This window comes from Canis lupus, chromosome 28 (genome assembly GCF_011100685.1).
Source record: "Canis lupus familiaris isolate Mischka breed German Shepherd chromosome 28, alternate assembly UU_Cfam_GSD_1.0, whole genome shotgun sequence".
NCBI lineage: Eukaryota > Metazoa > Chordata > Mammalia > Carnivora > Canidae > Canis > Canis lupus.
Window position 1 is genome coordinate 223,829 of NC_049249.1, and position 16,075 is coordinate 239,903.

The 16,075-nt window shown below is 36.3% G+C and overlaps 1 protein-coding gene across 24 annotated transcripts in view; it reads right to left on the bottom strand.

Annotated features, from left to right (window-relative positions):
• PTPN20 (protein tyrosine phosphatase non-receptor type 20) overlaps window positions 1-16,075 on the bottom strand; it is a 114,916-nt gene that overhangs the window by 53,692 nt on the left and 45,149 nt on the right. For 19 of the 24 annotated variants that reach the window (XR_005380338.1, XR_005380343.1, XR_005380340.1 and 16 more), the window contains 3 exons: window positions 8,925-9,022; window positions 6,598-6,666; window positions 6,270-6,373 (listed from right to left, as the gene is read on the bottom strand). The exons of 1 other annotated variant lie outside the window; for it this stretch is intronic. Coding sequence is in view for 16 of the 23 variants with exons in the window: in XM_038578005.1 (XP_038433933.1) it covers window positions 6,270-6,373; window positions 6,598-6,666; window positions 8,925-9,022 (271 nt within the window). In the remaining 7 variants the exon portion in view is untranslated. Of the gene's footprint in view, window positions 1-6,269; window positions 6,374-6,597; window positions 6,667-8,924; window positions 9,023-16,075 lie in introns of those variants that run through there. 4 more of the 24 variants (XM_038578002.1, XM_038577999.1, XM_038578009.1 and 1 more) reach the window with 1 other exon arrangement.

A 16,075-nucleotide genomic window follows, 5' to 3' on the forward strand; every position in this document is an offset into this window, starting at 1 on the left:
CAGATAGATTAGTGATCTATATAAAAACGAATGAATGAATGAATGAATGAATTAATTAATCCATGGAAATTCTGGGGGAAATTTAAAAGCATACTTGTACATACTTCCAGTAAAGTACTTTCTAAACATTTTAGGAACTCAGAATAGTTATGAAGGTGTCCCTTCTTAGGTATGGAGCAAGGGAAGAATTCTTATTTGTCTGACAGACAAGATGTCAGCATTTCTAAAATATAAAGAGTTCCTACAAAATAGTAAGAAAAAAATGGCAGAGGATACAAATATGCAAATGAAAAAAGCTAATAAGCATACAATAAGGTACTCATTCTCATTAGCCATGAGAATAATGTGAATTATAGTAACAAGGGACCGCTATTTTTCATTCATCAGATTGGCAAAAGTTAGGAAAACAGCTATCTAGTGATTATAAAAATATGGAAATTGGACCCTTCAAAACAGCTAGAGCAAGAATAAATTGCTCGAACTTTGGAAAGGAGTCTGATATTATCTATTAAAATAAAAATTAATATATACTTTGACCTACTAAGGAAATCTAACAAAAAAAAACAGTAGTACATAGGAAATATGTACACGTTATAGGTTAGTAGTGGGAAAAAAGTCAACAGGAGAATGGGTTATAGTATTTCCATAAGATGGAATATTAGGCAGCTATTAATATATGATAAACTATACACACAATATGGTTTAGGTCTAAAAAATAAAGTTACAGAGTAACTTACAGCACTTTTTTTAATCTAAACTTTAAACAGAAAATCTATGTTTTTATGTCCTTTTGTGTTCATAGAGAAATTGTTACCACTGGTCACATCTGAGTAACAATTTCAGATGATGGGAAGAAATTAACTTTTTCTCTATCTCTTTGTTTTGATTTTTATTAATATACACATAAGTTGTTTGAAATTAAAATTTCTTGAACTTTATACTTTTAAAATATTTTATTAAGTATTTAGTAGATATAAAACAATAGTTAAGGAGTGCCTGGGTGGCTAAGTCGGTTAATATCCAACTCTTGCTTTTGGCTCAAGTCCTGGGGTAGAGACCCTGTGTGGGGCTCTGTGCCCTCAATGTGGAGTTGGCTAGAGATTCTCTTTTTCTTCTCCCTCTGCCTCTCCCTGCCCTCCCCCCACATACTCTCCCTCTCTAAATAAATAAAATCTTAAAAAAAAACAAACACAAAACCAAACAATAAATAAAATACCGTTAAGGTATTTATACCTTTAAGGTATAAAAATAGTAACAGTATACTACCCAATGAAAAGGAGAACATTATCGTCACCTCTGATGTCCCCATGTGTCCTTCCCCTGCTCCCTCAAGAGTGACTATTGTTCTGGATTGAGCTATCCCTCCTTCAACTTCATTTGTTTTGTCTACCACATAAGCTCTTTTGCATATTCTGCAGATTTATATAGATGGAATCATATTTTCTTTTAAATCTTGACTTTTATCCTTACACTATATTTAAATGAGTGTTCATTTTCAGTTTACACAAATATACTACACTAATTCATCTATTCTAGTGTTGAAGGATATCTGAGTTATTTCAGTTTAAGGCTATTACAAATAAGGACAGTAAGAATATACTTGTATGTGTCTTCTGGTGCAAAAGGAGGTTTCTCCAAGCTAAGTAACTAAGGGCAACTGCTAGGGCATTGGGTATGTACATATTTAAATATGCTAAATTGTTTTCCGTTGTGCACCATACTCACCAATATTGATTACTGTCATACTTTTTAATTTTTAACAATTTAGTCAGTGTAAGTTGTTATTTCACTGTGGTTTGATTTTCACTTCCTTGATTAAAAATTAGGTTGAACACCTTTTTGTATTTCCTTTTCCGTGAAGTGCCTACTGATGTCTGTCTGGTCAGTTTGTGCTGCTACAACTTATAGACTGTGGGGCTTAAAAAACAAATATCTATTTCTCATAGTCTTGGAGGCTGGAAGTGTGAGACCAGGGTGCCAGCATGGTCCAGTTCTCCCTGAATGCCCTCTCCCAAGTTTGCAGATGGCTCCTTTCTTCCTGCATCCCCATACAATGGAAAGAGAGCTCTCGTTCCATTGTTCCCTTATACAGGCACCAATCTAATCCCATTATGGGGCTTTGCCCTCATGACCTCATTTTTAACTCAATTAACTCCCCAAGGCCCCATCCTGAAATGCTATCACATTGGAGATTCAATATATTAATTTGGGGGTTGAGGGTAGAAAAGTAGTCCATAGTATTGCTCAGTTTTCTCCTGTTTTTACTTATTAATTTGTAGCTCTTTATGTTTTCTGGTATTAATTCTTTATTAGCACAGACCTCAGTAACAGGCCCCAGGAGGAACCTAACCCTGAAGTAAAAATGAAGAGGAGGGGACTGGGAAAAACAAAGAGGCTATGGTCTGCTTTCCTGGGGGAACTGGCCTTACTTCCAGAGCTGGGCTAAGCCATTCTCTTTTCTTACAGAAACCAATGCCATTTGGTATTGACATTAGTTGTCACTGGGAGACTGGAATAAAGTGAAACAAAATCATCTAATCATCATATCTGAACACAGATAGGACTCAAAGGAATAACCCTCCATATATACCAATGGCAAGTTTCTTGTTCTTCCTGCTGTTGCTGCAGCAGTTTGAATAAAGCTTCTTTATTTTTTTCACTTCAATCTATGAATATTCCCAAAGATTCAGTTCCACAGATGTTTACCATATTACTTTATATTATAATGATACTTATAAAAGAACTACCCTAAATGATAGACAAGAAGAGATGGACTATAAAGGTTATCGTGCACTCATATAATGGAATTTTAGCTTCTAAAAACTGTAGTGTCAATATGTATTTGTTAAAAAGACATGTTTACAAAGGAATATGTTCATTTTTATTTTAAAAATATATTTGTATTCAAAATTCCACTTCTGGGATCCTTGGGTGGCTCAGCGGTTGAGCGTCTGCCTTCGGCCCAAGACATGATCCTCGGGTCCCGGGATCGAGTCCCACATTGGGCTCCCTGTGAGGAGCCTGCTTCTCCCTCTGCCTGTGTCTCTGCCTCTCTCTCTCTGCGTCTCTCATGAATAAATAAATAAAATCTTTAAAAACTTCCACTTCTGCCTAAAATGTAGAAAGCTAGTGTGAGCATCACTAACAATATAAACATCTTGAAAAACACAAAATAAAAACAGGAGAGCTGTGATTGCAGAACAACCAAGTAGTCTGAAATCAAAGGAAAAGAAAGACTCCTCCAAGGAGAGACAGGTCACCAACACTGGCTCACTTATAGCGATCAATGGAAGAAAGAGATGCCATATACAATACAAGTGGAAAAGAAGAATTGAGATTAAAAAAACAATATATTGTTGAAGGCTGAATGTGGCCTAGTGTAAGAGCACAGAATTCCAGGAAGCCACAGACACTAGAGAGTTTGCAGCACCTGCACAGACTCAACAGGCCTCTAATAGTTGCTCATGAGAAAGAACTGGACACAGAGTAGGAAATGGAAGAAATCCTTTCCTTGGTGGCACAGGGTTAGAGAATAGTTTATACACTGCCACTGTGGATCTACCTCTCTGCATAGAACAAAAGTCTTCAACTGAAGGAGGAAGTACAGCAAATGCTGTTGTTCACAGGTGAAGAACCAATGCAGTTGAAAAAGGCTAAAGAAAAATCCTTTACTCCTGGAGGAAAGGCAGGAAACGGTCCTGAGCTCAAGATCTTACACCGGTACTATCACAGTCTCCCACCTGCTAAGCAAGGACCAGGAAACCTTCTCCCATAGTAAACTTGCCAAAAATACAAAGCAGAATTTGCACGCCATAAGGAGGGGAGCATCACTGATCAAGCCTTTGCCCCCACCCCCATGACAACCAGGAACCGAGAACCTGCTAAGGCTGAGATTGGACTATGACCACAAAGAACAACTCTGCCCTGCTATCCAAGCCAGCCAGCACCCGGCCACCACCAGAGCAGGAGCATGAGTATAGGGAAAGCCCTTCTGAAGCATTGGTATGCAGGGTAGGCTTAAAGCTGAGGACAGAACAGGAATGTGAAAAGAAACTCTCTAGCATTGCAGTTGCCTCCTCAAGTACAATTCAAATCTTGAGAAGTTTTAAATCAATAGTCCACTGTAGGTAATGACAACAACACAAAACCAAAATCCAGCTCATGTCCCAAATACACTAAATTAAGAACCTACACTAATGGCCTAGCAGAGGAATAGGCATGACTATTTCCAGGCATAAATTCTATTTAGCTCAATCTCTACTTTTCTAGCCCCAACATCAACACTATCAAAATTTACAAGACATACAAGAAGCAGCAGCAGCAATGACAAAAATCACTGTCCAAAAAACAAGGCAATCTCAAAACAACAACAACTTAGAAATGACTCATGTTAAAATCATGAGAGAAGAAGTTCTAAATAACTGTGATTAATATGTTTAAGCTCTTATGAAAAAGGTAGATAAAATGCATGAACAGATAGGGAACTTGAACAGAGAAGGAAACTAGAAGATAAAGTCAAATGGAAGTTTTCTCAATAAAAAGCTTTGTAAGAGGGGTGCCTGGGTGGCTCAGTCAGTAAAGCATCTGCCTTCAGCTCAGGTAATGATCCCAGGGTCCTTAGATGGAGCCTCACCAGCATAGGGCTCCCTGCTCAGCAGGGAGTCTACTTCTCCCTGTCCTTCTCCCCTCCTCCTGCTCATGCTGCTTGCACCCACCCACACACGTGCTCTCTCTCAAATAAGTAAATAAATTAAAACTTTGTAAGAGAGCTAAAGAATGTTTTCACATGGGCTCATCAGTAGACTAAGAGCAGAGGACAGAGTCAATAAACTTGCAGATGAATTGGTAAAAATTACCTTAGACTGAAACACGAAGAGAAAAGAGTAGAAGGAAAAAAGAGAAAAAGCATATAGGCACAGCCCCTTTGGGAAACAGTTTGTGACTTGTGACTCAGAAATCCCACTCCTAGATATATTTACCTTAAAGAAATGGGAACATCGATTTACACAAAAACTGGTATGTGAATGTTTGTAGTGCTTTTGTCCATAATTGTCAAAATGTGGGAACACCCAAATGTCCCTCAACTGCCAAATAGATAAACAAACTAGTATAGTCATACAGTGGAATATACTCTTCAGAAAAAAAATTAAATACCAATAAAAGCAATGATGGAGACAAATACAAACAGGGTTACTCTAAGTGAAAGAAGTGGCACTCAAAAGGTAGGATATTTATGATTCTATTTATACCACACTTTGGAAAAGACAAAGCTCACAAGAATGAAAACAGATTACTGGTTGTCAGGTGCTGGTGGTGGGGTGAGGGGATGACTGACTACAAAAGAACAGAAGAGAAATATGAAGAGTGAAGGAAATGCCCAGTATCTTGATGGTGGTGGTAGACCTCTGTCTAATCTCACAGAACTGTATGCTAAAAGGATGAATTTTACCATATGTAAATTAAACTTTAGTATTTAAAAAGTATTTTCTTATAGTTTTGTGTCAAATCTGTATTTTAATAATTACACAGTGTGAGATTGCCTGAATTAGATTTGACTTTTTCCAAATTTAAAAAAGTCAATGGAGATGATTCCAGCACTTGAACTAAGGTTGAAATGAGTGATCTCTATAATCCTCTCTAACTCCAAGGTTTTTTGAAGTATGGGATTCCTCAATCTCACACTTACAGATTTTACATATATATCAATTTATAAGTTCTATATTTATAATTTTTATAACTTATATACATATAAATATATGTTCATGTTTACATTTATGTTTCTGTTATATACAAATGTAAATACATATACACAATTTTGAATATTGAATATTGCGATTTATTTTTTAAACATATTTGTATTTTCTTTTTTCCTTACAGCATGATTGTGTGTAATCAAAAAAAAGTTACTATTTTACTTATAAAATATATGCTGTGGAACAAATTAAGAAGATGAGGTCATATGTAAGTCTATATAAATCTGTCATGCCTAGTATAAGAAAATATAAATAGCTCATTTTATTAAATTGACATGTTTGATATATTAAGATATTTAAATAAGAGAGAAATTTGCCTTTACAAAGGTGGAGTGTGGAGCATTTTCTTCATTCTCAAAAAAAATCCTAAGAAATCATGCATTCCCCACCTAAAAACGTTTCTCCTAGCTCTTTCCTGCATTTATATCAGAAAATTCTTTGTTCATACCTTTGAAATAAAGACTCTTCAAAAAAACTCTTCAAGAATGTGGTAATAAAAATAGGATCAAGTCATACCAGAAAGCTGAGGAGGGACAGTCTGCGATGGCCCTGCAAGCTCTTCATCCTCACTGCTCGACTTGTCTCTTAGAAAGGAGCCACTGGTGGCCCATATGCTCTCACTATCGCCAGAAAAGAAATTTATATATTTGTTCATGGTTTAAAAGAATATATACATTTATGAAAAAATCTCTGATCATCTATATGAATTACTCAGTTGACATTCATCTCCATTTTGGTTCAGCCATGTACTTCTGTTGTCAGCACATGGAACTGGCCCACTTCCACAAAGATCACTCCCAAGTCCCAACATCTGATCACAAACTCCACCTCTTCCCACATTTACCTGGCTTGCAAACTAGCCATCTTGGGCCAATCAATCCATCTATTCCCCTTCTTTCCTCCTTTACCTAAGCTGTGGGAGAAAAGACTTGCAGTCACTGGGGTTTCCAATATCAACAGAAAGCCACCTGGAAAACACTGGTATGTCTCTGTTGAGTTTCCTCTACTTTCTTTCACCACAGCTAATTCTGAACCACCGTCTTCATGTAAACCCTATCTTAATTCTCTGCCTTAGTAACAATATAGGCCCTTCTAGAAAAGCCAGAAAGCAAGAACACATTCAACTTACTGTCTTAAAATGTGTACTTACATACATCAACATTTCTAATTATTCCTTACTTTCTCCCTGATCAGAATTAATCCTTCTACATTCAATTCCATGCCTTCTGTCTCCTAAGACTTTTTTTCTAAAATTATCTTTTCTTATATATATAATCAATCTCCCCCACGTACAAATAAATTCTTCCATAACATGAGAATACTTGACTCTCCCTGATCTTAAAAATAGAAACCCTTTTCAACCTTTTGTACCTTAACATTTTTCAAATACTAGCCACACTCTCTTTCTGTTCCTTTCCAGCTCCTCATCACTCCATTTACTTGTTGCACTTTGATTTGCAACCCCACTTAACAGAAGTCTCTTAATGTGATTTCTGGTTCTAATCTCTGATGTCTAGATAAAACTCTCCCTAAATTCAAATTTAGTTTTACCCACCCACCAACTTAAGATAAACTCAAGCCCCTCACAGAAGTCTAAATACTGGCAATCTGGCCCCTTCCTATTTTTTCATCATCATCTCTACTAATCTCCAACATGCATCTTATGCTTTAACCTTAACAAAATAAATGCCTTTTTCTTTTGCTTCTGTGAGTCATTTCAACTTTCTTATTCTTTCTCCTTCTTATCTTTTTTTAGATTACTATAAATATCTCACTGTTCTCCATTTCTTGCCAGATATCATCCACTTTGCTACCAGCCATCCTCTTCCTAGAGGTAGACAGACAGACATATGCATGAATTCACAAAGAACAATTCCATCTGTACTTTCTTTTCATTGTAACAAACTGACTAACGTACATACTCCTTGGTTTCACGTATATCAAGTTCCTTTGCACTCTGGCCCATATTATATTATTGGCTCTACTTATTATCTTCTCAAGCTTCTTGGCATTCCAATTCACAGGTACCCTACAGCTCTTGACACTAACATCTCTCGCCATTAATAAGATATTTTCACAACTTACCTTTGTTCAAACTTCTTCCCCCAGCTAGAAATTTTTCCCCTCCTCTTCCTCCTGCTAGACTGCTACTTATTTAAGATCCTAAATTCAAATTAAATATCTTCTATTGAAAGAAGCTGGTGAGAAACTGCCCCCATGCATATTTCTCTGTCTTCTGTATTCACAATTCTTGTACTTTGGCTTTATAATACTACAATACTATATTGTATTTAAATTTATCTTTTACATATGTTTCCCTAATTAAACTATAATTAGGATTAAACTATAAACTAAACTATAAACTAATTAAATTAAACTATAAACTAATTAAACTATAAACTAAAGGGCAAGAACTGTGCAATATTTTGCTTTTGTATACACTGCTTACTATATACTTAGTCTAATAATTGATATATACTATTAACATATAACAGGATCTCAAAACATCTTTTTAATTATTTGCTCACTTAATGCACTTTGGGAAGTTGTATATACAAGTTCTATGCCATACACACTATTATGCAGTACTATTCCAATGACTGTAACTAATATTACTTATAGGGATCCCTGGGTGGCGCAGCGGTTTGGCGCCTGCCTTTGGCCCAGGGCGTGATCCTGGAGACCTGGGATCGAATCCCACATCAGGATCCCGGTGCATGGAGCCTGCTTCTCTCTCTGCCTATGTCCCTGCCTCTCTCTCTCTCTCTCTCTCTCTCTGTGTGACTATCATAAATCAATTAAAAAAATATTACTCGTAAATCTCTATGGAAATATGCTCATTAAAATGTTCTCTTATTTGATATGATTTTGCATGTAACACCTAAATTTGCCCTCTCCACTGCTCCTAACACATTTACAAAGACTCTGGAACTGTATAATTGTTGGAGATGACAGAGAAATTAAATTTTTTAGGAGTATCTTTTTCTTGTGTTGATATCATCTTTATAAAATCATAAATACATCCTATTTCTAGCCGAATTGGGTTGTACTTACTACAAAGAGTTATCTCTTGAAAAACTAATCAAACATTTGAGGGCCATTATTCAGTCTCCACTAAGAGGGCTACCTATGAGCATGAATAAACAGAAAGCTCACTAAATGAGGCTGTACCTTTCTGTAGCATCTTTGAAAAGATCTTCATAATTACTGGGTTGGAAGTTCTGAACAGAGAGTTTTACCTTCTCTGAGCTATCTGCATTTTCTAAATCCTAAGAAATAAGAAAGAAAACAAAATTATGGCTGTGATTTTAGGAATGTATAGTTTAAAAGAAATATGATTTATATAGCTTAAAAAGCTATATAAGCTTCTTAAGAGAAGACCAATAAAGTCTTCAGTAATATAATTAAAACCACAATCACAGTCAGTGTATTTTTCCTCTTAGAAAATCACTTGAAATGTATTACTCCCTATATTATATATTTTACAATCTGTCAAAACAGAGTATAAAGTACTATGCATACACAAGTGAGTTTTTACTGAATCATTCAAGTTATTTTCTAAAAGTTGATAAAAATATAAGCTTCATTCTCAATAAAGAAATCACTGTAGCCCAGGGAAAACTCATGAGTGCTTATCACATTCGATTTACTGTAAATACAAAGTTCTTAGCATTGTATTTATATTTTAGTGCTTATATAATCTAAACCAGTAATTCTGTCTCTACCATGAGATTCTGTATTGTCCTATAAACTTTAGTTCATTCTGTTGCATTCAGAATCCTTATAGAAAAAAAAGTTAGATGAAAATATCACATTAAATAAAGATTCAGTAATCAATATTTTAGCCTTCAATTCTGCTTCAGTTAATCCATTAATTTGACAAATTATTTTCTGAAGACCTGGTATATGCAGATACTCTCCTTAGTGCTATAGATAAAACCATGAACAAGAGAGGTGTGTGTTCTGCCCTTGTGGAACATATATATTCTCACGAGGAGAAAGAAAATACACGAGCAAACGTACAAATTACAGCTGGTGGTGTTAATGCAGTAGCAGAGTATGGTGACCCATAACTGCCATTTACCTAAAAGATGAAAGGAAGAGCAAAGAGAAAGGGAAGCATCCTGAGTAAAAGAAACAGCAGATCTGAAGTCCAGGCAGCCTTCCATGGTCTAGCCTCTGCTTAACTCACCACCCTCATTCATGCCTATTTCTCATGCAGCATCTCAAGCCATAGCCTATACCATGTCTTTTCATCTTTTCTGAGGTTATCTTTCAATGGCCCCAATTGTATAGAACTTCTTCATCTTCCCCTCTTGCTAATACGTTTATGTGTATATGTGTGTGTGTTTTACTTATTCCATGAAATTTCTTAGACCTGGAATACCTCTTGTGGGCATACGTACAGACATCATTTCAGAACATAGACCCAAACACAATCAGTTTTAGAAACAAGCATGTTAATGGAAAGATGTAAACAAATGCCTAGCACTCTTATCAAGCATATTAATTTTGCTGAACAAATCAAAATATAACTTACTAATATGGATAAGGATTGCTTGAGATATAAAGTTAACTTATATTTTAGCAGTTGTTTGGTAAATACATTAAATTCTAGAGGATTAGCTAATTGCTATTTTGAATAACATATAAAACATAAAAAGTCCTTCCTTGTGGTAAGCATAGCAAAAGGTACAGAGTTGTTGCATTACTATGCTGGACACCAGAAACTAATGTAACATTGTGCATCAACTACACTCAAATAAAAATAAGTAGAAAAAGAAAAATTAAAAAAAAATAATTAAAAAGCCTTCCCTATGTAAGTAAGAAAAATAAAAACCCTCAAATATTTTTATGAAATTTCTTAACATTTGCTTTTAATATTTTGAGATTAAATTCACCTAGAATCAATTTCAGTGTAAAGTGTACCTTTCTCACTCTGCTCAACCACCAACAGTGATCTTGCACTCAACTGGACATTCACAAGATCCAATAGGCCACACCTGGTACCAGATGAGCTTTGCAAAAAGATATAGGTGAAGAGCCACATGTCAACAGAACAGCCTTAGGCTTGTCCTCATCAGAAGTCCTAACAGCATTCTAGTGTAAGCTCAGGTGGGTGGGTACCTAAGTCTCCCGGCTTAGAAATATCAAGCTACACAGGAACCAGTATCTCTTACAATAATTCATGAATGCACATTCACCCCCATTTGTACTCTTCATAAGACATTATCATCCTAGTCATAATCTTTCCAGTCCAGGGGTCATTTTTACCATAACCAATGCCACCTGGTAACACAGCTGGTAGTCTATCTTTATCAAGTTTTCAGAGAAACGGGATGCTGAAAGGCTAACAGAACATCATTTCTTCAGTGTGAATAACAAAAAGTTCTGCTCATATTTATTCACAGGTAGTATTTAACTTTTCCTATTGGAATAAGGAATTGTACCACACCACTAATTGAGCAGACCACTATAGAAATCTACAATGTCACCTGTCACATAAAAAGTTCCCATTTGTATATGGGTCTTTTTCTGGAACTTCTATGCAGTTTCATTGGTCTTATTTGCTACTTCCTCTACTACTACCATATTTCTTTAATTTCTGTAGCATTATAATAAGCCTTGACAACCTGCAGTGCCAGTGCCACATATATACTTTTGCTTCCTTTCCTAATACTGTCTTGCCTATTCTTGACCTCCTGTTTTCCCAAAAGTATTTTAATCAGCTGATCAAATCGCACATACACACACAAAAAAAAACTTTGAAATTTTTATTGAAAATAAGTTAAACTCATTTTGTAGTTTAAAATAACTGAGGTGTCTGGGTGGCTCATTTGGTTGGGCCTCTGACTCTTGATTTTGACTCAAGTCATGATCTCAGAGTCATGAGATTGAGCCCCAGGTCAGGCTCCACATTCAGCAGGGAGTCGGCAGGAGATTCTCTTTCTCCCTCTCCCTCTGCCCCTCTTCCTGCTCTCTCTCTCTCTAAACTAAAAAAATCTTCAAAAATATAAATAAATTAGAGATAACTGCTTTCTTCATTAGGTCTTATTATACAATAATAAAATATAGCTATATACCAAAATATTTTAAATATTCTCAAGAAAAGTAATTCATACCTTTTCTTAGATTGGCTCCTACATACTTTATAGTCAGTACCACTGTAAATGTAATGGTATAATCTATCACGGTAGATAATTTGATATTTGGTATACATGTGCTAACAACCAATAATGAGCAAACCACAATATATTGCAATTCTATATTTATTCTATTATAAATATTTTAAATTTCCACTACGATTTCTTCTTTGACCCATGAGTTTTAAGTATGTCCTTGATTTTCAAATGTGTGTTTTCTCTATTTGTGGTTGACTTCTAACTGCATTTCTTTATGTCTGAGGCCACAGTCAATACTATGAAGATTATTTGAAATTAAGATATATTTTGATTTGGTTCATGATAAATATTTTTAAAGATTTATTTTTATTTACTTATGATAGACATAGAGAGAGAGAGAGGCAGAGACACAGGCAGAGGGAGAAGCAGGCTCCATGCCGGGAGCCTGATGCGGGACTCAATCCTGGGACTCCAGGATCATGCCCTGGGCCAAAGGCAGGTGCGAAACTGCTGAGCCACCCAGGGATCCCCGGTTCATGGTAAATTTTTATAAATGGTCCATGTATGCTTGAAAAGAACATATGTTCTCTAACTTTTGGGTTTTTAAAATATTTTATTTATTTATTTATTTACAAGAAACACACACAGAGAGAGGCAGAGACACAGGCAAAGAGAGAAGCAGGTCCCATTCAGGGAGCCCGACAGGGACTCAATCCCGGGTCTCCAAGATAAGGCCCTGGGTGGAAGGCAGGCGCCAAACCGCTAAGCCACCCAGGGATCTCCCGTATTCTCTAACTTTTGGATGAAATTTCTATAGATAATTTCATTCTATCTTCCTAACTTTTTTATAACTTCTATACTCTTAAATATTGTCTATTCTTTTAATAAAAGAGATGTTTTTAAATGGTCCATATCATAGTGAATTTAACAATTCCTCCTTATAATTCTGTTCAATACTGATTTATATATTCTGGTGCTTATAAATTTAGAATTTTATATCTTCCTTGTGAACTAAACCTTTTAGTATTACATAGTGACCTCTCAAGCCTAATACTTTCTGCTTTTAAGTCTATTTGTCTGATATTACTATACCTTCATTGGTTCTCTTTTGTTAGTGTTGCTCTGTGTATTTTAATTTTTTTACTTTAAACATCAAGGGAAAATGTTCCCCAAAGATTTCTTCTCATTAAACTACACAAATGACCAACAAATTAAATGAGTTCTACAGAGCTGGCCAACTCCTGAAACTAGGTTATCAACACTAGTTGGTAAAACAACTTCCTAACATTAATTTCAGGAAAATTAAAAAGTAATGTGAGGATTGGAATTAAGGTGATGCTGGCCTCATACAACAAGTTTGGAAGTATTCCATCTCTTTCTATCTTTCAGAACAGCTTTAGTAGAATAGGTACGGTTTCTTCTTTAAACTTTTGATAGAATTCCCCAGGGAAGCCATCTGGCCCTGGACTTTATTCCAAAACCAGACAAAGACCCCACCAAAAAGGAGAATTATAGACCAATTTTTGCATGGATGCAAAAATTCTCAACAAGATACTAGCCAATAGGATACAACAATACATTAAGAAGATTATTCACCATGACCAAGTAGGATTTATCCCCTGGATGCAAGGATGGTTCAACACTCGTAAAACAATCAAAGTGATTCATCATATCAGCAAGAGAAGAAACAAGGACCATATGATCCTCTCAATAGATGCAGAGAAAGCATTTGATAAAATACAGCATCCATTCCTGATCAAAACTCTTCAGAGTGTAGGGATAGAGGGAACATTCCTCAACATTTTAAAAGCCCTCTACGAAAACCCACAGCAAACATCATTCTCAATGGGGAAACACTGGGAGCCTTTCCCCTAAGATCAGGAACAAGACAGGAATGTCCACTCTCACCACTGCTATTCAACATAGTATTGGAAGTCCTAGCCTCAGCAATCAGACAACAAAAAGACATTAAAGGCATTCAAATTGGCAAAGAAGAAGTCAAACTCTCCCTCTTTGCAGATGACATACTGTACATTGAAAACCCAAAAGACTTCACCCCAAGATTTCTAGAACTCATACAGCAATTTGGCAGTGTGGCAGGATACAAAATCAATGCCCAGAAGTCAGTGGCATTTCTATACACTTAACAATGAGACTGAAGAAAGAGAAATTAAGGAGTCAATCCCATTTACAATTGCACCCAAAAGCATAAGATACCTAGGAATAAACCTAACCAAAGAGGTAAAGGATCTATACCCTAAAGACTACAGAACACTTCTGAAAGAAATTGGGGAAGACACAAGGAGATGGAAAAATATTCCATGCTGATGGATTGGAAGAATTAATATTGTGAAAATGTCAATGTTACCCAGGGCAATTTACACATTTAATGCAATCCCTATCAAAATACCATGGACTTTCTTCAGACAGTTGGAACAAATCATCTCAAGATTTGTGTGGAATCAGAAAAGACCCCGAATAGCCAGGGGAACATGAAAAAGAAAACCATATCTGGGGGCATCACAATGCCAGATTTCAGGTTGTACTACAAAGCTGTGGTCATCAAGACAGTGTGGTACTGGCACAAAAACTGACACATAGATCAGTGGAACAGAATAGAGAATCCAGCAGTGGACCTTCAACTTTATGGTCAACTAATATTCGACAAAGGAGGAAAGACTATCCACTGGAAAAAAAAGACAGTCTCTTCAATAAATGGTGCGGGGAAAATTGGACATCCACATGCAGAAGAATGAAACTAGACCACTCTCTTGCACCAGACACAAAGATAAACTCAAAATGGATGAAAGATCTAAATGTGAGACAATATTCCATCAAAATCTTAGAGGAGAACACAGACAACACCCTTTTTGAACTCGGCCACAGTAACTTCTTGCAAGATACATCCACAAAAAACAAAAGAAACAAAAGAAAAAATGAACTATTGTGACTTCATCCAGATAAGAAGCTTTTGCACAGCAAAGGATACTCAACAAAACTAAAAGACAACCTACAGAATGGGAGAAGATATTTGCAAATGACGTATCAGATAAAGGGCTAGTATCCAAGATCTATAAAGAACTTCTTAAACTCAACAGCAAAGAAACAAACAATCCAATCACGAAATGGGCAAAAGACATGAACAGAAATCTCACAGAGGAAGACAGAGACATGGCCAACAAGCACATGAGAAAATGCTCCGCATCACTTGCCACCAGGGAAATACAAATCAAAACCATAATGAGATAGCACCTCACCCTAGTGAGAATGAGGAAAATTAACAAGGGAGGAAACAACAAATGTTGGAGAGGATGTGGAGAAAGGGGAACCCTCTTGCACTGTTGGTGGGAATGTGAACTGGTGCAGCCACTCTGGAAAACTGTGTGGAGGTTCCTCAAAGAGTTAAAAATAGATCTGCCCTAGGACCCAGCAATTGCACTGCTGGGGATTTACCCCAAAGATATAGATGCAATGAAACACTGGGACACCTGCACCCCGATGTTTCTAGCAGTAATGTCCACAATAGCCAAACTGTGGAAGGAGCCTCAGTGTCCATCGAAAGATGAATGGATAAAGAAGATGTGATCTATATATACAATGGAATATTCCTCAGCCATTAGAAACGACAAATACCCACCATTTGCTTCGACGTGGATGGAACTGGAGGGTATTATGCTGAGTGAAATAAGTCAATCAGAGAAGGACAAATATTATATGGTCTCATTCATTTGGGAAATATAAAAATTACTGAAAGGGAATAGAGGGAAAGGAGAGAAAATGAGTGAAAATATCAGTGAGGGTGACAAAAACATGAGAGACACCTAACCGTGGGAAATGAACAAGGGGTAGTGGAAGGGGAGGTGGGTAGGGGTTGGGGTGATTGGGTGATGGGCACTGAGCGGGGGCACTTGGCAGGATGAGCACTGGGTGTTATGCTAAATGTTGGCAAATTGAACTCCAAAAAAAAAAAAAATTAAACAAAGTTACTCTTCTAAAACAAAACTTTAAAGCATATCAAAATTCATCCTGGATAGATCAAGCCATAAAGTGTAGGAGAGAAAAGCAAACAATAAAATGCTTTTAGTTCTAGAAGGGAGTCAAGTATGGTTTTAAAAAGGATCTACTCAAGACAGTCTATGAAGGTGTTCACTTTGACATGAATTGTCCTTCAAGTACAAAATCATTCTGATCAGAGAAAAG